This window comes from Peromyscus leucopus, chromosome 4, assembly GCF_004664715.2.
Source record: "Peromyscus leucopus breed LL Stock chromosome 4, UCI_PerLeu_2.1, whole genome shotgun sequence".
Classification (NCBI taxonomy): Eukaryota; Metazoa; Chordata; class Mammalia; order Rodentia; family Cricetidae; genus Peromyscus; species Peromyscus leucopus.
The window spans coordinates 139,945,763-139,970,521 of NC_051066.1; the positions used below are offsets into that span (position 1 = coordinate 139,945,763).

At 51.8% G+C, this 24,759-nt stretch overlaps 1 protein-coding gene across 3 annotated transcripts; it reads left to right on the forward strand.

Moving 5' to 3' along the window:
- Positions 1-499: 499 nt before the first annotated feature.
- Gdap1l1 (ganglioside induced differentiation associated protein 1 like 1) lies at positions 500-18,290 on the forward strand. 3 transcript variants are annotated; one of them, XR_003734450.2, is made up of 7 exons: positions 500-783; positions 8,823-9,015; positions 10,348-10,521; positions 14,053-14,150; positions 14,912-15,026; positions 16,965-17,606; positions 17,703-18,290. XR_003734450.2 is itself a non-coding variant. In XM_028868415.2 (6 exons), the coding sequence occupies exons 1-6, from the start codon at positions 604-606 to the stop codon at positions 17,306-17,308; spliced, it is 1,104 nt and encodes a 367-aa protein (XP_028724248.1). In that variant the 5' UTR covers positions 500-603; the 3' UTR covers positions 17,309-18,290. The 3 variants fall into 3 exon arrangements, 1 of the variants encoding a protein (XP_028724248.1); XR_003734451.2 differs by having other exon boundaries at positions 704-783; positions 8,771-9,015; XM_028868415.2 differs by having other exon boundaries at positions 16,965-18,290.
- The last annotated feature ends 6,469 nt before the right edge of the window (positions 18,291-24,759 follow it).

Consider the following 24,759-nt stretch of genomic DNA (forward strand, 5'->3'; position numbering starts at 1 on the left):
CCCAGTCACCTTGAGCAAGGTCACTTCTCGGAGCCTTCCTTTCTTCCTCTGTAAAACAGGCCAAAGGGTGGACAGCTGTAAAACCTTTAGTGAGGTGCCTGCTAGAGGAAGCGCTCACGTGCTTAATAAATTGTAGTTTATTCCCTTCTGCTGTTGGAAGCCCTTTAGGAGGGGGAAAGTCAGAAAACAGCAGTTTCAAATAGGGTTATTTCCTGACACTACTTATGAAAAGGGTTAAATAGACCTCTATACTGCCATTTATCCAAACTAAGAGACGCTATTGCAAGATTGAGAGACACAAATGTATTATGATGGTGGAGTCTTCGGCAGGTGACCGGCCAGCTGTGAGTGCTCTGGGGGGCGCGGTCCACTCGCCTCGGTTTCCTGCATCCTTCCTTCCCTGGGGCCCTCAGGGAGGACCCACAGATGGGAGGAGGAGGAAAGAGCCCCGGGATCCCCTTGCCCCTCCCCCTGCACCCAGTGAGTAATGACATCGCGGGGAGGGGGAGGAGGAAGAGGGGCAGGCTCGGAGAGGCCATGTGATGCTGGGCGCCAGCGAGCCTCCGCCGAGCCGCCTCCTTCCTCCTCCGATCGCGGGCTGTCATGGCGACCCCCAACAATCTGACCCCCACCAACTGCAGCTGGTGGCCCATCTCAGCGCTGGAAAGCGATGCAGCCAAGCCGGTGGAGGCCCCCGACGCGCCCGAGGCATCCAGCCCCGCCCATTGGCCCAAGGAGAGCCTGGTTCTGTACCACTGGACCCAGTCCTTCAGTTCGCAGAAGGTAGAGGGGGCGCAGGGTGCGGACGGGAGGCTGGGAGGGGACCGCCACGAGGGGCAGGTGGCACCAGCTTCCGCGGAGGGGTCTGTCCTGTCCACCGCAGAGCCCAGCCCCAGTTCCAGGAGCATTTCCTTAGGCCTCGTTCCCTCCTGGGGACACCTGAACCGAGAGACAAAGGCCGGGGACAGACCGGCCCTGCCGGCAAGCGGCCTGATATCAGGGACGGAACCGAGGAAGCCTCACTTTGGGCCAGCCTTCCCTCCCACCCGCTGTCCCAGACACCGTGAGCTCCCAAGACACAGCTCCCAGGCCCTCGGTTCTGGCGGGGGTCTTCTTCAGTCTGGGCTTGGAAAGTCTGTCCCAGCCGTCACCCTTTTCTCTTGCTCCGAGAAGGAAGGAGTTAATCCATCCCCTCAGAGCAGCCCATCAGATCTGTGTTTTGCTCTTAAAGGCACAGACTGGCTCTGGCCCCTTAGACCCTTTCCCGACTTGCTGGGGGTAGGAGCAGTTGAGAGTACACCCTAGTGCTATCACTGGGTTTCCCGCTTTGTGGGAGTGAGACCAGATACTGCGCCCCAATACCCAGCTGCCTCTACGGGACTCAGTCTCTCACCCTGGGCGATAGCCCTGTATGTACCCTGTAGGTTCAGCACCATGGCCAGAGCTCAGAGCTAGGTCCTGCTAGAGCCAAGCCAGCGCTGTAATCTGACTACCCAGTTCTTCCTCCCCTCTTTCCATACATTTATTTTACACACGGGGGTGGGGGTTGCTGAAGATAAGTGCCTTGGAAACAAGACTTGCATTTGCGTTTTGGCCCAGACTCAGTTTTATAACCTGGAAAATGGGATAGTGATAGCGGTAACAATAGCCACCAGGAACTTCAGCCCCTCGGTAGAGTTGCTGGAAGGGCTGTTTAAGGAGTGACACAACAGTATTCCAGGCTGGCTCTACTCACACCCCACTGAGCCTTGAAATCACTTCGTGATCCTGGCTAAGACACAGCTCGCTGGATTCTGCCCCAGATGGCTTGGTTAGTCTAGAGGCCCACATAGGTGATGCTGAGAAGGTTGGGCCACCCATCACTGTTTGGTCACGCCGTTTAGAGTCCTTGAGTCTGAGGGCAAGTAGAGTCTAGTGAGCTCTTCTTTGCTGGGCCACCATGGAGCTTTGGATGCCTCTGTTTGCCTCTCCAAAGGCTAAGTGTTCTGATCTGTACAATGGGACGCACACCACTACCGTGAAGATGAAGTGAGACTGTGCACAGAGTGTTGATGTTGGTTGGTGTCTGGGGAGGGATGGAGGGTCTGCTGATAGGGTGTGAGGAGTCATTAAAGTGTTAGGAAATGAGATTGGGGATCAGCTCGGTGGAAGAGCTTGTGCTTAACCTGCCTGAGGCTCTGGGCTGAAGTCTCAGCATCAAGTAAAATAAAAAAATGCTAGATAAAGAAAAGTCAAAGTTAGCCAAGGTCATTCTGAGACCTGTCCATGCATTTTGCATGTGCTTACCAAGCACCTACCTGCTTGCTGAGCATGCCCTGGGTTGTAGAAGACACTGAGGATTTGGAGATGGGTCAGACTGACCTCCAGATCCCAGAACCTTCCCCAAGCCAGACCTTCAAGAAGCAGGCCTGAGTGACTGGAGCACGAGGTGGTTCAGGGAGAGGCAGCCCTCTCCTGTCCCTCGAGAGGGTCTCCTGCTCTTCCCTCAGCCTGAGCACAGGGCATAGGTGGGCTTGAGTTAGGGAAGGGACTGCTCACGGCGACATCCTGCAAAGCTGGGTGTCTTTGCAGCTAGCCTAGGCATCCTCCTGCTTCCCCCACCAGGGTAGAGGCACAGTGGCCTGGAAGCAGCACACAGGAAGAGGATGAGCTTGGCGGTTCTTCTCTCGGCCGCTTCTGGGCAAGTCACTTCTCCTGGTTGTGACTCAACATCCCGCCTGCGAGCAGGCCCTTCTCTCTAGACCTGTAGATTTCCTGGAGGGGTTTCCAGAACTCAGGCGTGTGGTAAGAGCCTGGTGTGCAGTAGGAACTCAGCAGGTGCGTTCCATCATCCCTTTTGGCCCCGAGGCCATGCTTGCAGCAGATTCTCACCACAGGTGCCTCTGGGAAACCTGGCCTCGGTGGTACTGAGCTGTTACTTGCAGAAATGGCCTACTGCAGAGACTCATGGCAACCCCTGGGGGCACTGGAGATCTGTAGCAGCAAGACCAGGCAGGAGCCCAAGGCATAGACTCTGGGCCCAGACAGCTGGGCTGCCCCTGACTAGCAGGGTGATATGTAAGTTATGATATGTAAGTAATATGACATTACTTTGACTCTGATATCTCAGTTATGCATTTGGTAAACTGAGGGTAAAGGTCACTGAAAGGAGGCAATACATGGACTTCTAGAAAGCATGTGCCGAGGATTCTGTCATCCTTGACTGCCATGAAGACACCGGTTGTGTCGTGAGCCAGATTCGAGGTCCTTGTCCCTCTCAGCCTCATGGCCCTGTGGTATCATAACCTCTCTAGGTTTCACTTTGGTCTTTTGTGGGCAACAATAGCACCTCCGTCTGAGGATGTGAGGTGGAAAGATGTTATGCATAGTCACACATGGAGTAACTGCCTCACACAGCTGCGCACTGACAGGGGATAGTCAGGCACCATCATGGGTGATGGTTGGAGACCAAGGCGTTTGGGAGAAGCTGTGACTGAATATAGGGATTATGATCATGGCTTCTAAAGATGTTCCTTCTCTGGCTTCCCCTGCCTCTCAGGACAGGAGGGATGCCGAGAGGGGCAAAAATCAGGGAGTCAGAGGACTACAGTTCCACTAACTAGGTACACCCTTGGCCCTCTCTGTCCTCAGTTTCCTCCATAGGAAAAAAAAATCAAAGCTACAACCTGTCAGGATCTCTCCTTCCCCGTGCAGAAAGAATAGCCTTCCCTCCTTAGTGTACTCTGCCTTGCACACACACACACACACACACACACACACACACACACACCCCACTCCCCTTATAACTGTCCCCTCCTTTTTTAAAGAACTAAGCTACTTGCTACTGAGTAGCTTTGCCAGGTCACTCATAGTCTCTGGGCTTGTTACCTCTTGTAAAGTTTAGATCTTGACAGTGCCAAGTACTGGTCCCACATCCCTGAGTCCCTGTAGGGAACGTGTGGTTTAGTTCACATAAGGCTCTCAGTACAGCACCTGGCACAGCAGAAAGATATAAGAGAGTGGCCTGCTGATGGTTTTGCTATTCCTATGAGAGCAAATCTCAGGCCACCCTGGGCCCCTGCAACATTCAAGGTTCCTCCGCTCCATTCTTGTGGGTCCTGCCTCTGTCCTGGCAGCACCTATAAGAAGTCTGTATCCCAGCCTTCAGCTCCCAATGTTAAAAGTCTTAGATCTGGGTCCTGCCAGGGACCAGTCCTGACATCATGCAAAAACTAGAAGGGCAACTAACTACCTTGCCTTACAAACTTCTGGGCACTTCCTACTGACCCGCCTGCGGCATGCTCAGCACACTTCGGCCCAGGCACCCACAGTAGCTCTTTGCTCCCTCCAGGAGAGACTCAGAGTCCTCACAATGATCCGAAGGGATCTAACCTGGTTGGCAGTCAGTTACAGAAGGCCCATGGACCCTTCTCAGCATGCTGCTTTCAGTTGAAGAATGTGCCACGATAGGGTTATTAGAGCAGAAAGGGAACCAGTCATTTTCAAGGTCAGCTATGGAAATATTTTTAATACCACTCTTTTATGTAATGACGTGTCTTTCTGCACTAGCCCACGATCTAACACAATCTGGCAGCAGGTCGTGTTCAAGTCCCAGTGAATATATACATACTTTGAGTAACTACAACTGTGAAGCCACACCCACACCAGACCTTATGGCCCACATCCTTGAAGAGAGGATGGCAGCCAGGTAGCTTCTGTCACTGCAGACATGGCATTCCTGTCCTCACGGGCTGCCTGCATTTATTTGCACATGGCCCCCTACCTGAGTCTGGGATTCTTCATTAAGCCCCCTGTACTCCATCCCTGGTCCTCACCCACCCATACTGGCTTCCCGTTGCTTCAGACATGTCCCTACGGCTCTGCTTAGTGCCTCTGCAACGGCTGCTCTTCCTCTGCAGCTCCCTTGCCCAGGGCCCCATGTGGACCACTCCATTACCTTGTTGGAGTTTTGTGGAGATGCTCCATCCTCTTCGAAGCTGTACCCATGGCGCTGCCCTGTTGTCTTGACATCCTCCCTCCATCTGTCCTGTGGGAATGTCAGCAATGGCAGAACGGGGGTCTGTTATGTTCACCACAGGACCTCCAGCACTTAGTGCAAGGCCTGGCTCGTAGGTGCCCAATGAACAGCACTGGAAATTTATAAGCCGCTGGTGTCTGAAAAACCAGGTGTAGTAGCACACACCTGTAACCCCAGCACTGGGGAGACAGAGGCCTGAGGATGGAAGTTCAAGGTCATTTTTGGCTATCTAGAGAGGCAGAGGTCAGCTTGGGCTAGAGACCTTGTCTCAAAATAATAATAATAATAATAATAATAATAATAATAATAATATTGTTTGGCGGTGGTGGGGGCACACACCTTTAATTCCAGTACTTGGGAGGCAGAGCCAAAGTGGATCTCTGTGAGTTCGAGGCCAGCCTGGTCTACAGAGTGAGATCCAGGGCAGACACCAAAATTACACAGAGAAACTCTGTTTCAAAAAAACAAAAAAAAAATTAATAATAATAATAAATTAAATTAAAAAGTATTTGCTTCGGTAAATTGGCAGCTGTTCATAAATAGTATTAAGGGGAGGGGGCATTGGAAAAAATAAATAAGGCTCAGAGACTCTGAGTGCCTTTTACAAAGTCACACAGCAACTACATTACTGTGTAGAAAAGACAACCCAGACCATCACAACCATCCCACTCTGAGACACCCCAATGAGGCACCAGGAAACACTTTCCAGGTGCCCACAAAGGAGACAGATTTCCCCAGAGATGGTCACACAGAGTGGTGACCCCCTAGGTCTAGCCAAGTCTCCAGGAGATGGAGTGGCAGATGGCTGTGGTGGCTGTGTGCCCTTCCCTTGGGCCTGGGTTCTCTCCCCTGCAAGATGGCACATGGCTCTGGCCTTCAGCTCCGCTAAAGGTGAAAGTCTCCTTGGCCATCTGCCAGCGTGACCTGAGGCAGCTCCAAGCAGGGCTACTGTGTCTCTAAAGATAGTCCCTCCCTAGGCAGAAGCCCATACCTGACTCCCTCAAGGGAGCCTCAGGGCACAGCCCAGAGTGTGGCTTCTGGTGAAAAGTGCCCTGACAGGGCAGAAGGCCAAGGCCAAGGACAAAGGCCTGGTTTGGTTTGGTCTTCTTTCCAGCCACTGGGAAGTCCCAGGTTGACCAGGAGCCTCCCTCCCCCAGCTTGGCGTAGCCGAAGGCCACTGGGATACACAAGAAGAAGGGACCAGGGGTTTGCTCTTGCCCAGCTCCACCTCAAAGCTTAGGGGCCTCTACACAGTACAGCATGCCCCCCACAAGTGGACTCACATATGCACACACACACACCCTGCCCATGAACACACACACACACACACACACACACACACACACACACACACACACACTGTGCCAGGCCGAGTACACACACTTCCTTTACGCTCACACAAGCACACTGTACACATGCACACACAGTTGCCCACTCACACACCTAGAGCAAACAGATGCTGCCCCAGGCTGCCCGCTCTGCAGTCAGTGACAGCTGTGGTCACACAGCAGAGCCAGGAGGATGAGCTGGGTCCCCATGTCTAGCCCAGTTCTATAGAACTAGCATTTGGCGAATAGAGCAAATGAAGCCGTGAGTGAGTGTTGGAAGTTCAAGGGTGAATGACCTCTCTTTGCACAGCCACCAAACAGAAGAAAGGGTGTCCACATTAGCTGTGAGTGTGAACCATGAAGCGCTCCAGGTGGGAGTGCAGTGTGTGTGTGTGTGTGTGTGTGTCCATGTTAGGACCATGGATTAACTGTGCTGAGACTCTGTCCATATCTTACAGAAATAAACTATACCACCAGAGATCAGGGTAGTCAGCCAGGTGGTAGTGGCACATACCTTTAATCCTAGCACTAAGGAGGCAGAGGCATTCAGATCTCCATGAGGTCAAGGCCAGCCTGGTCTATAGAGTGAGTCCCAGGACAGCAGGGCTACACAGAGATCAGAGTGGTCGAGTGACTTGTCAGATCATACAGCAAACATCCAGTAGGGTGGGGCTTCAATTCCAAGTCTCTCCGTCTCCCAAACCAGTGTCTTAGTCTATTGCTGTGATAAAAACCAAACTGATCAAAAGCAGCTTGAGGAGGAAAGAGTTTGCCTTAGCTTACGACTCTCAAGTAACAGTCTTGAGAACAGTCTTCAGTCACTGAAGGAAGTCAGGGCAGGAACGCAAGCAGGGCAGGAACCTGGAGGCAAGGACTGAGGCAGAGGCCATAGCGGAGAGCTGCTTACTGGCTTGCTCCCCATGGCTTGCTCAGCCTGCTTCCTTATACCATCCAGGACCACATGGCCAGGGGTATCCCTGCCCCCAGTGATCTGGGCCTTCCCACATCAACCATTAACCCGGAAAATGCACTGCAGACTTGGCTACACCCGGCTGGTACGGAGGCATTTTGATTGAGAGTCCGCCTTCCCAAATGACTCCAGTCTGTATCAGGTTGTCAGAACACTATCCATTGAGTCCATCTTCCCAAATGACTCCAGTCTGTGTCAGGTTGACAGAACACTAGCTAGCACACCTGGTCTAATCCAAGGAGTTAAGACACATCACCCCTACAGTGTATGGGAGCATCATACAGGGTGGGGCTGTGACTCCTCCCACAGCCCTCTGAGGGGACACAACGGGACTCCGTACAGCAGGAGGCTCCCAAAAGTAAGAGGACTTTTAAAGCCACCTTCTGGGTTGGAACAGACACAAGCCTGTGATTCTGACCCTAGACTCCTCTTCTGATACCTGGGATCTCGGAGGGGGTCAGGGTGCTCAGCCCAGGACTTGCCATCTCTGGTGTGGGTGGACATGATGCTCGAGAATGGCCTCTGCCTCTTTTGGAGGTGGCCTCCTGGCTCTGGACTGGAGCCAAAAGATGGGAGGGCAGTGTAGGAGTGGGTTACCACCATCCCCTTCCCAGAGATCTGGGTCAACACCATCCTCCTTCCCGAGTCTCACCCCACCTGTGAGGGCAACTGGGTTACAAGAGCTTTGGGCATCTTCCAGGTCCCCAGACACAGCATGAGTCGGGAGTGTGCCCAGTTACATTGGCCTTCTAGAGCCATAAGGGAAAACTCAGGAGAGGTTAGGCCCACAGCTCCCTAGAGGAAACCCCCCAAAAGAGGACCCTGGTCTAGAACCATTGCTTCTAGTTATCAGCTGGCTGCTAAGCAGCTGTGTGACATGGGGCACGATGCCAGCCCTCTCTTGGCTTTAGATGCCCCCTTGCTTTGTCCTCTGGTGGCTGTTGACAGCATCCAACCAGGCAATGGAGATGAGACAGTGTTTAGAGCAAAGCAGGACTGTGTGGATATGGGCACGTTATCTTCTACCACACTTTGTCTTCCAAATCATCTGAGACATTTAGCTCGTGGTTATAATGACACTTGAAATTTCTGTGAATTTCCTGGCCAGATCTACCCCTGAGTGTCTGCATCATGGTAACAATAAACATGAACTGAGCACCATCTGTGTGCTAGACACAAACTTGGAACTATTAATACTTTCATTTGGCCTTGGGGGTTGAGGCAATTCGCCCACATATGCACAACTGGAACCCCGGCCCAACATGTTAGCCCCTTGGCCGCCAGGCGGCACTACCCTGTGTTTCAGCCTAGGGCTGCATTTCTCTTCAACCCCCAAGCACATGACCCTGAGCCATAACCCCCTACCCAAATGCCCAAGAATGGGCTGCAAGCAAGTGTCCCCTCTTGTGTGTGACCTCTGACCTCCTTTCCTGCACGCCTCCCCCACCCGGGCAGAGTGTCCCCTGTGTCCACCCGCCTTCCCCCGCTCTGACCCTGGCGCCTGCAGGTGCGGCTGGTGATCGCAGAGAAGGGCCTGGCCTGTGAAGAGAGGGATGTGAGCCTGCCACAGAGCGAGCACAAGGAGCCCTGGTTCATGCGGCTCAACCTGGGTGAGGAGGTGCCAGTCATTATCCACCGAGACAACATTATCAGTGACTACGACCAGATCATTGACTACGTGGAACGCACCTTCACAGGAGGTACGCTATGTCCCATAGGTGTGAGCGGGGTACGCAACAGGGATTCCATGGGCTCAGACACCATCTTTGAACCTAAGCAAGCCACTGAGCCGTGGGCAGGACTCAGTGTTCCCCCAAAGAAACCACAGGCTAATGTCAGGGCTCAGATACCCCCAGGGCCACACATCTCTCCCTGGCACCCCAGGGAAGGGCATGGCCCAGATAACCCAGGTCAGTTGGGGTACAGCTCCCTTCCTTCCCCAGGACCCCTTGCAGATTCAGGTTCAGCCCTGGACTTCAGGATTCCCTCATGCTCCCATAGACAGAATCAAATTTCTCAGGGCCCAGTACCCTACAACCTTCTAAGCATAGTTAGAACCAGGAACCCCACTGGCATGCTCTCAGGCAACTTGGAACCCTGAAGATACACACAAGACACCCCAGAACTTCTCCATTACCTCTCCCTCCCTCTGGCCTCTAAGGCTCAGGAGCTTGCTGCCTGGGACAGAGGTTCAGGCGGCTGGGACAGTGGGCCCAGCGCCCAGGCTTGCACTATTTTTAAGAGCAAGAATTAGCAAGTAGAACATGATAGCACATGCCTGTAATTTAAGCACTTAGTAGGTGAAGGTGAAGGAGGATCAGGAGTTCAAGGCCAGGCTCAGTTGCATGGCTCAGTGTGAGGCAATGCTGGACTACATGAGACCCACCTCAACTCAAAACATTTTTTTTTTTTTTTTGAGATAGGGTCTCACTACGTAGCTCTATCTGGCCTAGAATTCACTATGCAGACCAGGCTAGCATGAAACTCACAGAGATCCCCCTGCCTCTGCTTCTCAGGTGCTGGGATTAAAGGTGTGTGCCATGACACCCAACTTCAAAACAACTTTTTTTTTAGAGAATATTTTTTTTCTGGGCATAGTGGCACATGCTTACACCCTGTACTTCCAGTACTTTGGAGCCTGAGGCAGGAGAATCTCCAGTTTGAGAATTGGCAGGGATGCATACTAAGTGAGATTCCATCTCAAAAAAAAAGAAGCATGGATGTGAATAATTATTTGCCAAGTCAAGGAGGATTAAGTTCTAAGCATCCAGCTTTTCAGCCCGTGGAAAGCAGGCAGCACTGGGCACATCCTCCCTCCACCTGGCTACTATCCTGCACTGGGAGCTGCTGGCCCCATGAGGGATAGCTTAGCGAAGCCCAGAGTCGCCACTGGGTCACCAGGATTCCCAATAGCCAGTGGCTGAGTCCCAGAAGGATAGGTCTGGGACTTCCAGGCATGGCATTTGGGGCTCAGGGTTCCCATGGGTGGGGCTAGGCACGGACCCTGCTCTAGCCCTTGGTGGTACCCACAGAGCATGTGGTGGCCCTGATGCCTGAGGCAGGCAGCCCACAACACGCCCGAGTGCTGCAATACCGGGAACTGCTGGATGCCCTGCCCATGGACGCCTACACACACGGCTGCATCCTGCACCCTGAGCTCACCACGGATTCCATGATCCCCAAGTACGCCACGGCTGAGATCCGCAGTGAGTCCTGCCCCACAGAGCCCTCCATTCACCTTCCATTACTTCCTCCTTGTGGTCCCTGGGTCTATTCATCCCTCCTTCCCCTCCTCCATCTCTCCCTTCTTTCTGTCTTTCCTTCCTGTGCGCACCCCCCTCCTGCCACCCCATTCAGATAACTGCACAGATGGCCCACCAGTGGCTCCTCTCCCGGGTCTGTGAGACCTCCTAGGGAGTCCCGGCTGCAGACACCCGAGGTCAAGGGGAGGGCCCTGCATAGGAAGCCAAGAGCATGAGTGACATCAGGGTTAAGGTTTCCACAGAAGGCTGCCCAGGCATGGCAAGACACCCAGTGGGTCTCTGTTCTCTGATCCAAGGTCACCCATGTACTCTGCTAACTAGCAGCCTACCCATACTCAATGAATGAAAATTAGGTCCAGTCAGATGACCCATCAATAGTTTTCTCGTGGGGATTTCCATCAGGATTCTGGTATAGAATTTGGTGGTCCTGTAGGCAGAAGAGCCATGACCATGTCTAATAAGTCCTAGATGCTCAGGACCTCCTTTCCCCTCCCATCCCCCTCTGTCTCGCCGTTGTGCGAAGGCAGGGAGGAGCGAGGCTGTGAATCTCAGCCCTTGAGGAAGACTCAGGAGCTGTCTCTATGCTGTTGCCCCTATATGTCAGCAGTATCAGTGGGGCCCTGGGTGAGGCTGCCCACAGATAGAGATAAACGCAGCTTCCTCCATCCTGGGATCATCACTCCTGGAAGCAAAGACAAGGTCCAGTAATGACAGTACAAGCTAAGGAGACTTGGACAGCCAGGGATCGGGGGGTGAGGCCGCTCTGTACCAAAGGCCAAAAGGGCTCATGCCTTGAAGATTATCCCAAGCTAACACTTGAACTTGTGCACCAAGAAGTGTATACAAATTTCTCACCACAGCGTGGTGAGAAACATCACCGGAAACAACCTTGGCGTCTATGAGTTGAAGACAGAGTAAATCCATTATGGGGCTCTTATACTGAAAAATAATAGACACATGGGATCTTCTCAAAGATATGCTAATGACTGGCAAAAAGCAGAGAGGACAAGCTTGCAGTGTGCCACCTGCTCTAGCGAGTACTAAAGAATGCCCTGGACTCTTGGTGCAAGGGATGCTTCAGGGAGTACAAGAAACTGCAGTACTGTTAGTCTCCAGGGAGTAAAGCTGAGAGTCTAAAGATAGAGGGTAATTACAGTTTGGTTTTGTTTGGAAGTTTTTGAGACATGTAGTCTCATGTAGTCCAATCTGGTCTCGAACTCACTACGTAGCTGAGGATGACCTTGAACTTCTGATTCTCCTGCCTCCAAGTGCTGGGATTACAGATGTATTCATTGCCACACCTGACTAAGGAGATTTATTTTTATTGCACATCTTTCCCTTTGCTTGAGTTTTTAATCTGTATATATAACCTGTACACAAATCAATTAGTTAAAATTTTTAGCTGGGCAACAGTGGCGTACACCTTTAGTCCCAGCACTCAGGAGGCAGAGCCAGGTAGATCTCTGTGAGTTCGAGGCCAGCCTGGTCTACAGAGTGAGATCCAGGGCAGGCACCAAAACAACACAGAGAAACCCTGTCTCAAAAAAAAGAAAACAAAAAAAAATTTTTAAAATATAGTTCCAATATCAGGATCAGGACAACACAGAGGTCCCAGGGCAACAGAAGATGTTGGTCCTAGCACCTGGGTTTGTGGCCAAAGGACGTAGAGTTGGGCAGAGTGGAGCATAGGACAGTGGCAGGGTCTCGTGTGAATCCGAGGAGCAGGCTTGGAAGAGGGGGGCACTTTACGGAGAAAGAGCTATGGGCCCTGACATGAGCAGCTCTGGACTTCCTGGAGACAGAGGCCCTGAGAGAGGAGGTGTAAGGTGACAAGGCCTGATCTTGTCCTGAGCCATCTGATGGAACCTGGAAGGCAGTGGGTTCAGAGTGGGCCCAGTTTTCATCCCTTTGAGGAAGCAGAGATAATTTTAGGATCCCACAGGGAAGGCGGGGGACCTCACAGAGTGCAGAGGAGCAAAGTCAGCCCGCAGTGACTGTGAACGTGTTCCAAGGTCTTCTCCATAGTCTAAAGACAGACACAGGGGCAGCCATGGAGAGAGATTGGCTTGACCTTCACATTCATGAAACGTCAGTGAGAGTTAATATAGCCCAGAGCTGGAAGAGCTGACAGTGTTGACTGCATCAGGCCATGGTGGGGGGTAGGTGAAGAGACCTCGAGGACAGCTACCTGATGGCTGCAGCTTCTCACACTCTTGCCCATCCCCTTCCTTTCTCCAACACTCACTGAGCCCTGCTCTGGGCCAGGCCTGTGCTGGGCTTTTGGGGAACAGAGATGAGTCTCATCTAGCTATAGCTGATCATGAGCTCAGAGGTTATGAGACAGATAAGTACGCCAACATCAAATGACCACATCCGGCAAACAATATAGGCCGTGCATTGCACTGCGCAAGGAACGCTTTTCACGGAGGCCGTAGATGAGCGGTGTTGGGCTGTGGCAGCCCAGGGGCGTGGCTTTTGCAAAGGACCCAGGGTCTGTTTCTAGAACCCACATGGCCGCTAAAACTGTAACTCAGGTTGCAGGGGCTCTGACACCCTCTTCAGGACTCTTAGAGCATTACACGTGTGCACAGACAGGCATTCAGGCCAAACACCCATACATATAAAAATAAAACTAATAAATTGTAAGGAAAAAAAAAAAGAATAGAGGACATGGTTGTTCCAGGAAATGAGATGTGGACCAGGAGGTTTAGAGGGGTCTGGCACATGGGAAATGATTTGAGTGTCTGAGATGTACCCTGTGAGGACAGGGTTATAGGGGCAGCCCCATGAGAGATAGAGCAGGTGAGAGAGAGATGGATCCCGTGGTTCCTGAAGGCAAGCTGAGAGCTGGAGCACTACCTGAAGGGGCCCAGGATGAGCTGAAGACAGGGGGCAGGGGCAGGAGGGTGTACATAGAAGCCCTTTGGGAGAGGTGGGGTGATGCGAACCTCTAGTCCAACACTTAGGAGACAGAGGCAGGAGGATCACCACAAGCTTGAGACCAGCCTGGTCTATCCAGCAAGCTCTAGGCCAGCTAGGGCTACACAGGAAACCCTGTGAGACTCACCCAAGTGAGAGCTTACAGGTGCACACTGGGAGATGGAGATCGGAAAGAAGCGTGTAAAGGTGAGAGCGCTGGAGGAAAAGCCGACAGGGCCTGATCTGAGGTGAGGAGCTCTGAGGACACCTCCAGCTGGGACTGGCTCCTTTTGGGGGAGGGAATTCTGGGAAGGTGAACAGCTCTGGGTTTCAGGTTCTACACATTTCCAGCATTACTTCCTACTGTTCCTCCTCCTCTTCTTCCTCCTCCTTCTCTTTCTCCTTCTCCTCTTCCTCCTCCTCCTCAAGGCTACAGTGTCCTCTTCAGCAAGGTTTACTGGCCCCTTGTACCCCAGGCAGGTGGCCCTCTCCAGCCATGTGGTAAGGAGAGGCCCTAGGGAGCAGGGAGACAAGACCTTTCCTGTTCTGTTCCAGGACATTTGGCCAATGCCACCACAGACCTCATGAAACTGGACCATGAAGAGGAACCACAGCTCTCTGAACCCTACCTTTCAAAGCAGAAGAAGCTTATGGTGAGCACCCTGCCTGCATGCCCTCCCTCCCACAGACAGGGACAGCTATGGTGAGTGCTCTGACTATGTCCCCTCCCTCCAAGTAGAAGAAGGTTCTAGATAGAGGATCAGCAGATGCTTTGACTTGGAAAAAGTACTGGTTTGATCCTCCAATCATGTCTCATCTACCATATCGTGTCTGCTTGGCCATGGAAAGCCACAGCTAAGCCCACCCCACCCCTGCCTCTGGTCTGTGCTGTCTCTGAAAACAGAGCCCTGAGCACAGGTTCTTGCATCAGACAGTATGTAAGAGCACTCCAGGGACAGGGGAAAGGTAGGGAAGGGGATGTGACTAAGCTTCATCTGACCCCACAGACATGGGGATGTAAAAGGCACCACACATATAGCAGGCTTCAATACCCCCATATCAGTTGCCATTGACTACAGACTGCCTGATGGGATGTGGATCATCTTCCGTGTGCTTCGAATCAAGACAGCTCCTCACTGGCAGAGAGCCATTCTCTAGGAAAAGAACGTTGGTACACCTAGCACACAGCAGTGGTGGCACTGCTCTGGCCCTGTGCCAGGGAGTGTGGGCAAGCTCAGTTGGACAGGTTCAGTCCTGGGTGAGGATGCACTGTGATGGTGGGCCATGCCATACACTGGAGTGGGTGTCTGAAGGCAGGCTCGTGCAGGGGGAGGGCAGGCAGTACTCCATCTCTGGATATCATGCACCCCCCGAGACCAGCTCATGCTTGAGCAGATGCCTGTTCCGCCTGTAGGCCAAGATCTTGGAGCACGATGATGTGAGCTACCTGAAGAAGATCCTTGGGGAGCTGGCTATGGTGCTTGACCAGATTGAGGCAGAGCTGGAGAAGAGGAAACTTGAGAACGAGGGTGGGTGTCATAGCAGGGGTAAAGGGTTCAGCCCACCTGCTTCCCGACCCACTCTGCCAACCCCCAGTCCCTTTCTCCCAGAGATCCCAGAGCCCTCCCAGTTGTCAGGGTCAAGAGCTGGGGAGTCAGGCAGACCTAGGTTCTAGGGCTGGAGCAGTGGCCTTGACAAGTCCCTCCCTGCACTGGGACCTCAGTCTCCCATACATAGAGTGGGGAGAATGACAGAATTATTGGGACACTGTGAGGCGAGAGACATCCAGAGTGCTCAGGGTGGGCAGCAGGTGACATGCATTACTCCTGTGTGTGAAAAGGATGGTGTCGTGGCTGTCAGCACCCATGGCGTCACCTGGCCCTGCAAGGGGATGTCGGGGGCTCTGCCTGGTGCAGAGAAAGTCTCTGACCCTGACACACCAACCCACACCTTTGCAGCAACCCTAGCCTAGTGTCCCTGTCACGCCACCCTGCCCCATTAGCCAGTAGCCCAGACTCATCCTGAACTCACTTTGCAGCAAAGAATGACCACAGACTTCTGCTCCTCCTGCTCCCAATCTCTCAAATGCTGGGGTTACAGGTGTGTTCTACCGTGTCCAGATTATTCAGGGCAGGGGCTCAAACCCAGGGCCTAGTGCACGCTACTAACTGAGCTATACCTTCAGCCCTTCAGTTTTAAATTGATAGTCTGTGAAGCCCCCTGAAAAGACAGCAAAGGCCTATGGAGGAGATAAGTTGAGCCCATCACTTCGGTAGGAGAACACTGCTCCAGGCAGAGGAGACAGCCAAGGCATAGGCCCTGAGGTGAGAGCAGACTTGACATGAGGATCTGCAAGGAGATCGGTGTGGTGGGTAAGAGTCGAGGGGGAAGCAGAATCCGAGACCCGGAAGGGAGTTGGGGCAAACCACACAGGTAGGACCACAGGGCTCTGCTCTGACCACGAGGCATCAGTTTTGACAGGATCCCATTTAGATCTTAGCAGCATCCCTCTGGCTGCTGTGATGAGGGTAGGCTTCGGGGGACAGAAGCTGAGGCAAGGGGAGTCACTTAAAAAAAAAAAAAAAACAAAACATTGTGACCATGTGGGTAGGAGAGAGTGGTTTTTCAGGCCGGGGTGGTGGAGGCAGACACTGGAGTCTGGATGTGTTCTGAAGATGAAGTTAATAAGAAGTACCAGCTCACTGACTATGGGGGCAACAGAAGGAAGAGTTGGTGGTGGCACCATGGCTCTGGTACTGAACAGAGGGAGAGATAGTACAGCAAAGGGGGTGTGTGGTGGGCTGGGGAGCAGCAATCCGGAAGTCCCTGCTGGACACATTACATTTGGAATGGGGAGTGACACTAGGTGGCGCTATCGGCCAACAGCTAGGCTGTAAGTCTACAGTTTCGGGTGGTGCAGCCCGTAATCCCAGCACTCTGGAGGTTGAGGCAGGAGGATCACAAGTGTAAGGCTGGTTTTAGCTCTAGATCCTGTCTCCAAAACTAAAAAGTAAAGAAAAAGAAAGGGCTGGGGGAATGTAGTTCAGCTGGCAGAGTGTTTGCCTGGCTTGGACAGAGTTCTAGATTTGACCCCTCCCATTACCTCCCCCACTCTCCCCCCCCCAACACTGCACACACTTGGTATGGTGGTATAAGCCTATAATCCTAACACTCGGGTGTGGACAGGAGGATGAGAAGTTCAAGGTTATCTTCACTACATTGTGAATTAGAGGCCAGCCTGGGCTACATGAAACCTTATCAAAAAAAAAAAAAAAAAAAAAGGAAGAAAGGAAAAGGAAATAAGGTAGATCTTTGCAATTTACAAGTCAGTTGACTTAAGAGAGAAGGCGGTATGGGGAAGGACGTGGCAGCAGCCACTGAAGAGGTTCAGGAGGGGTGGCCTCAGGAGACACTGGCAGGCAGATCAGAGCCAGGGCTTGAGTGCGAGGTGTCCTCTCCCTCTCCAGGGCAGAAATGTGAGCTGTGGCTCTGTGGCTGTGCCTTTACCCTGGCGGATGTCCTCCTGGGAGCCACGCTGCACCGCCTCAAGTTCCTGGGACTGTCCAAGAAATACTGGGAGGATGGCAGCCGGCCCAACCTGCAGTCCTTCTTTGAGAGGGTCCAGAGACGCTTCGCCTTCCGGAAAGTCCTGGGGGACATCCACACCACACTGCTGTCAGCCGTCATCCCCAACGCATTCCGACTGGTCAAGCGGAAGCCACCGTCGTTCTTTGGGGCATCCTTCCTCATGGGCTCCTTGGGTGGGATGGGCTACTTTGCCTACTGGTACCTCAAGAAAAAATACATCTAGAGCCGGGCTGGGGCCTGGTGTGTGACTGGCGGTGTCTCTGTGCTGTGTGCTTCCCAACTCCCTCTCAGTAACTCACTGTCCCATGAGCACTGGACAGAACTTCCTGCCCCTTCTTCCCAGTAATTCTATTGTCAGTGTGACGACATTTCCTAGTTTAGAAGTAGACATTGCCAACGCCGTGATTTGAGGCCACGGCTCTACCAGAGGAGAGAGAGAGAAAAAGCGAGAGAAACCCGAATGCCTTTGCTTCTGATTCAAGGTCTCAAGACGTTACTGTGGGGACTGGTTAGGATCTGAGGTGAGTCCCAGGACGTTCCACCCAGCAGGGCCCAGGTTCTGGGAGGTGCTGGGGACTCAGAGAGCCTGACCCCAGCCTCCCCTTCCCTCTTGGCAGGGACCTCTTCTATAGGACAAAGCCAACACCGAGACTCAACTCATCTAACCAGTACCTCTGTCTGGGACTGGAGAGCCAGAGTCCCTGTGGGAGGCCTCTGAAGATCGAAAGGGGTCTCATTCTTCTCCTGGACAAGGACTGAGCGAGACAGCACTGGCTCAAGCCAAGCAGTGGCACCCCCAAACCCACCCATGGCTCGGACCAACTAACCCCATGGGCACCCCCTTCACCCCCTTCCCTTTCTCATTGGCCAGCTGGTGCAGTCTGGCACTTCAGAAATCCCAAAGGGCAGCCGCCACCAGCCACTCCTACCTTGAGTTGAGTTCCCACCCTTCCAGGTGGGACTTTTCAGCAAAAGCCATGTTGGCCTTCCCTCTGAAGGTCAGTCTCAGCTCATGAGCAGGGGTGCATCCCTCACCACCTCCACCTTTCCATGTTTCCCAGAGACTCCCCATACTGCATGCAGTGGGGTCTCTCCTCCACACTGCCCCCTCCGGTCTCACTTTCCTGTGCCTTCTGCATGTTGGGAAAGAGTCTGGGTGTCAGTGCTGCTCACGCTTAGAGCCTCCAATAAAGCATCCAGGAAGAGCAATCGCTTTTCATTTCTAAACCGTGTGGTCTCCCCAACTCTCATTTCCAAAGTCAGGAGAGGAGGGCGGAGGTGCGAGGTTTCAGGTCCAGCTCTTTGGGAGAGCAAGCCAGCTGGGCAAGGAGGCAAGTGCCTGTTGTCTCACAGCGTGATGCTGAGGGAGGACAGAGTGCAGCCTCACATACAGTCAAAAGCTGCAGCCATTGTCCTAAGTCCACTTCATTTGGGCACAGAACTTCACAGTTTATAGACTGTGTTTGCATCCGTTCCTTTACATTCCTCTTAGGGGTTGGCCAGGGCACACGTTCCCACCATAATTTCCAGGGGGGAGAAACATTAAAATGCTCAGACTGAGAGTATAGCTTGTTCCAGAGAGGGCATAGGTTTATTTATTTTGCCAAAAAAATAAAGTATAGGAATTTGCATGTTTTCAAGAAAGGTTACAAGAAAAAAAAATAGGGTTGGGGATGTGGCTCAGTTGGCAGAGTGCTTACCTAGCATGCATGAAGCTGCCCTGGCCTTGACTCCCCAGCACTGCATAAACTGGGCCTGGTGGTGCACACCTACTATCTAGCACTTGGGATGTAGAGGCAAGAGGATCAAGTTCAAGGTCACCCTCACTCAGGTATCGAATCTGAGGCCAGCCTGGGCTACCTGAGACCTTGTCTCAAAAATCTGGAGAGATGGCTTGGGGTTTAGAGTACTTGTCCCTTTTACAGAGGACCCAGGTTCAATTCCCAGCACCCACATGGTGGCTCACAACCATCTACGACTCCCCATGCAGGGACTAGACACCCTCTTCTGACCTCTGCAGGCACTAGGTGTGTGAAACACACATAAAATAGCCATGGCCAAGACAGGGCAGGGTGGAGTCTGTAGACACAGAAACTGTCTGGCGCTGTCTGCCCTACTGGTCTATCAACATCCATGAAGACCCTTCTCAGTACTAATGAAAGTTCTACTCATGGACAATAACACATGGATCCCAGTGGACTAAACCCATGATGAAAGAGGACATGCTCCTCCTCCCTTCCGTCAGTCTCGTCTCTGGAGGAGGCAGGAGGCTGGATTCTACTCAGGCCTACTTTACTTCCAGCGTTCACAATCCTCCCTCACATACTGTAGTACATAAATTAGATATAAGTGTAACTGTTGCCAGCCACCTTCTATTTAGCCTGCAACACACGCACACACGCACGCATGGAAGAAAATCCTCATGTCAGTTTCTGAAATGACCCCTAGGCTGGCCGCCATTGATCTTTGTGACTTCTCTCTTTCCCATTGCCCATAGGTTCTCTGCTTCCAACTGTGCCTCAGCCAGTTTGGGTATTTTATCTGGCAAATGACTTTAAACCCCAATAGTCCTTGGGTGGCTGTAATTTTCTGTTGATCTTTTATGGTTGGATATGAAAACAGTCCCTTTCCATACATTCTCTTCTGTGTCACCATGGTGGAGCAGCAACCCGGTGTGCCTTAGCAGTCAGGACCGATATGCCCAGCCAGGAAAGTAAACCGTGTTTTTGTCTATAGTGCCAATGGTATAAGCCCCAAATAGTCACTCGGAGGGTTTAATTCAATGGCACCATTGATGTACTTCCACTTGGAACTATAATCTCTAAACCATCAAAATCCACAGGGCTGGAGAGATGGTTCAGCCGTTAAGAGCACTTGCTGCTTTTCCAGAGGACCTGGCCTGGATTCCCAGCACCCACACGTCTGCTCACAACCATCTGTAATTCCAGTTCCAGAGGATCAGATGCCCTCTTCTGACCTCCTTGAGACAAAATACTCATAAATTTAAAAAAAAAAATTTTCAAATAAAGTTTCAGGCTGGGAAGCAAGCTCCTTTTTCTGACTGCTATAAGAAAATACCTAGAAATCAACTTAAAGAAGGGTTCGTTTTTGGCTTATGGTTTGAGACCCATTGTAACAAGAAGGCAGCAGGAACATGAGCTACTCATACTGTATCCAGAGGAGGGGAAGGGGGAGGGAGGGAGGGGGAAGGAGGGAGAGAGAGAGAGAGAGAGAGAGAGAGAGAGAGAGAGAGAGAGAGAAAGAAAGAGAGAAAGGAGAGGGAGAAAGAGAGAGAGAGAGAGAGAGACAGACAGACAGACAGACAGACAGACAGACAGACAGACAGACAGACAGACGCTGGTGCTCAGCTGGCTTCCTTTTTCTCTTTGAAGTCAGTCCAAGTCCCCAGCCATGACATGGTTCCACCCACACACACACTCAGGGTGGGTCTTCTCTCTGCAGTCACACTTTCTGAGAACACCACCACAGACAGACAGGCCTAGAGGTGTGTCTCCTAGATGATCCTAAATCCAGTCCAATAGACAATGAAGAGAACCATCACAGAAAGCGACAGTTTTGTGACTTGGATACAAGTAATCATGGGAGTAAAGACTCCCACTTCCACCTCAGCACTGCTGGACTCGGGGTTTCCCACTGCCCCACTGCAGGGGCACACACACAAGCATCGGCTGCATCCTATAGGTCAGAATTCTAACACTTGGTGTTTCCCAGCCACCCTGAAACACAGCCTTCAGCGGGCCACTTGAGTGTCCTGTAACTCCAGCTGCTGGCTAAAAGAACACATGACGTAGCATCACGCTGTGTGGGTCTAACCACACTCACATTTCTGTGGCTATACCATCAAATATTTCATGAGAAGCAAGATTGCAAACAGGGCATTCATGAGTCTGTGCCTGCCATGGTCAGGGAAGGCAAACCCACCTGCAGAATGAGTACCTAAAAGCACTGTTCCCTCCATGGTGGAGGCTTTCAATTTAGCCAGTCTTCCATCTGGATAGCAGGTTTCTGTGGTAAATGGGGACATATCAAGAACTTTAAATCAGTTTTGATGAGAAGAAGGCCATGTTATGTTCACTTACAACCTGTAGCTCAGTACCATGGACAGTCTGTGTATGAGCAATTGAGCACAAAGGAAAGAGAATGCCTGGCATCTTCAAAACAGAGCATCATGTCCAATATTCACAGCCAGTGGTCTCCTCTGCTGGACCAGATCATCTTCCCATCCTGTGCTTACTGTTAAAGCGCCACCCACATGTCCCTCCCACGTGGATACCTACTTCCAATCTTCCAGCCTTGCTCTTACCATTTTCCTGAGCATCCAGGCAAACCACCGATCCCATGCATAGATATGGGGCCGTAGTTCTAGACCTCTGTCTCCATCTGGAAAAGTGAACCCCTTCTGAGAGGTACTGCTTAGAATTCCCTCTTCTAGAAGCATCTGCTTCCTACAATGCCTACCAGGGAATTTCTTCGGGGCTACAACCATCCACTTTCACTTGGTGTCAGGCCAGAGTTCCTCTTCCTCCATCAACTGACCACAAGGAGTGAATCCACCGTGAGAACTCAGGGGTAGGATGAGGCAGAGGCAGCAACACTGTAAAACAGCTGGCACTCTTGACGCCGTCTCACGCTCTCTTGACGAGGCAGTGTTGCTGGGTGAGCAGGCCTGGAAGGGTCGATTGAGAGCAGCTGACACCGGTTCATGACCAAGTGCTTGGGTTGCAGTTACTTGGTGTCTCATGGAGAGGAGTGCAGTCTCTTCTAGGGCCCGGTGGCCTGCCAGAAGCTACTTCTCAAAAGGATAATTCTTATCTGCAGAGGGGGATGTGACCTTGTGCCAAAGTGATAGCAGGACACAGACATTTTCCCCACTCAGTTCTTCTGGGAGTGTCGTAGTGCGTGCCTACCTCCAAGACAACTTCAAGATCAATGGACCTGCGGGGTCATGAGGCGAAGCTCGGCTGGCAGAGCATCTTGAGCTGCAACCTGAATCTGCTTTGGGACCCATTCAAAACTGGCAGTGCTGTGGCCACTCAGTAAGCATTGGCAGCGCACACGAGTGGGTATGGGCTGCCTTCCAGATCCCAAACTAGGCACAACTCTTTCTTGTTCTTAGCAGTGAGAACGGGGACTGACTTTTCACTTGGGGAGGGGGGAGCTCTGGAAAGAATATGCTAACCATTTCACTTCCAGAGGGAAGGCAAAGATGACCATTTGGGGAGCCTGAGGATTCAGACCGGAGAGGACACGATGTGTGAGCCCCCTCTGTGTGCTGGAGGAGGAGCAGGGCAGAGGAGCAGTGTGCTGTGGGCTCGGGATCTCTGGCTGGAGGATAAGGAGAAGAGTCACCACAAACGTGCCCAGAACACACCCGAGGCCCCCGGGGAGCTGCAGAAGAGCACAGTATGTAGGATTCTGGGGCAGTCGGGGAAGCCGCTGTAGCCAGCGATGGATCTTTGAAGGCTTTGCCTTTCCTGTTGGGACAGAAGTGCTGAGTCATTGGCAGGAGCAGGAGAGTGGTGTTCACTTTAATTATCAACTTGGCACAACCTAGAGTCACGGGAAGAGTCTCAGTGAAGGACTGTCAGGCTGTGGCATGTCTGTGGGGGACTGTCCTTTTTCTTTTTGCCCTTATGTGTCGGGTGTTTTGCATGCATGTCTGTCTGTGCACCACATGCTTGGCGCTGGCAGAGGCCAGAAGAGGGCATCACATCCTTTGGAACTGGCATCACAGACTGTTGTGAGCCACCACGTGGGTGCTGGGAGGAGATGGAGGATGTTGAGTTGTGAGGGTGAGTTCTCAGGTGTTCTAACAGGAAGTACATAACCCCAGGGACTCAGGCGAGAACAAGACCCCCACCAGCAAGATGAGTGGAGACTTCTGGGAAGTCCCTCCTCCACAGCCTCATTGTGTCCACACTGTTGCTCTGCCTTCCACTTGCATGGCCTGAATCTGTATAGTCAAAACTCAGTCCCGGGGCTGGAGGCCTAGCTCAGCATGGCCCTGAGTTCTACCCCACAAGCCCCCAAAACTCAGTCACAGGGAGGAACTAGAGTTCGATTCCCTGGCAGTCAGACCGATAGCCCGGAGGTGTCTTTCACCTATGCCTAGGTGAAAAAGGTGGCGAACTTCCAAGGCAGCCAGCTTTTTCCTCACCCTCCTGACCTGAAACAAAAGCCTGGCAGCTTAAGACACCGGCTTTGTAGACCTGTTCTCCTGCCTGTAGGCCCCTGCTGGTGAACTAGATCAGCAGGTTCAAGGCTGGATCAGGACATGTTACACAATGGTTGTGGGCCAATCATCCATCCTGTCTTTACCCCAAATTAGGTGACGAAGACCCTTCAGAGCCTTAAAAAAGTCCCAGCCCCGAAGAAGAGACTGGATTTTTGGCTTCCCAAGCTCCCCCTCTGCTTTGAAGAAGGTTCTTTTCCCTGTGTTTTGGGGGCATGAGTGTCTCTTCACCCCTGACAATCACCCTTCTTCAACTGCTGATTCTGTTCGCTGCGCTCAAGATTTCTCCACTGCTACCCTCCTCTTGAGATTTTTTTTTCCTGCCTTTTAATCCTCTGACTGGCAGAGAAAACCTGACCAAGACCAATGGTTCTCAACCTTCCTAACATTGTGACCCTTTAATACAGTTCCACCATGTTGTGGTGACCCCCAGCCATAAAATTATTTTCATTGCTACTTCATAACTGTAATTTTGCTACTGTTATGAATTGTAATGTAAATAGAAAGGCAAAGTAACACAGCTTCACAGAGTTAAACAAATGCAACATAAAAGAATGCAACACACCTTTGCATCATTAAACAAATGTTCCACAGCATAAACAAATGTAACACAACTTAAAATAATACTCACAACATGAGCCTATTGTGTGTCCTACAGATAAGCGCAACTGACCTCCAGCTGAAGTAGGACTGAGCTGCTGGAGACAGTCCGCCAGCAGATAGATACTCATTGGTCAAATTCGCTGTCTATCAATGAGTTTGCTGGGGTTGGGGATAGTTGTTATCAAGCATCAGTACAGCAATAGCTGACTTATACAGTGGCGGTTCTGAGCTATGAAGCCACACATGTTAGGAACTAAAGCCCTTGCTCTTGGTCCAGGTGTCAAGGACCCAGATGTGAGATGACACAATCAAATATCAGGCACTGGGGCTGGAGACGGCCCAGCGGTTAAGAGAATACACTGATCTCACAGAGGACCACGTTCAGTGCCCAGTACCTATGTAACTACAGCTCCAGGGCACCCAACGCTCTGTTCTGCTCTCTGTAGGCACTGCACCTATATGCATAACCACACACACATATACACATAATTAAATGTAAAAATAAAATATTTTTAAATATCCAGTAAAAAAAAGAAGAAAAGTAATTGTTGGGTACCAGACTAAAAAAAGTCAAGAACAGCTGGATGTTATGATGCACACCTTTAATTCCAGCACTTGAGAGGCAGAGGCAGGCGGATGTATGTGAGTTTGAGGCCAGCCTGGTCTATAAAGAGTTCCAGGCCAGCCAGAGCTACTATGTAGTGAGACCATGCCCCCCCAATAAAATGACAAATGTCAGTCACTCACTTTATTCAATGTTGCATAGTTTATTATATGGGTGACACTAAGTCATTTCAGGGTTATTGGGGACATTTGGG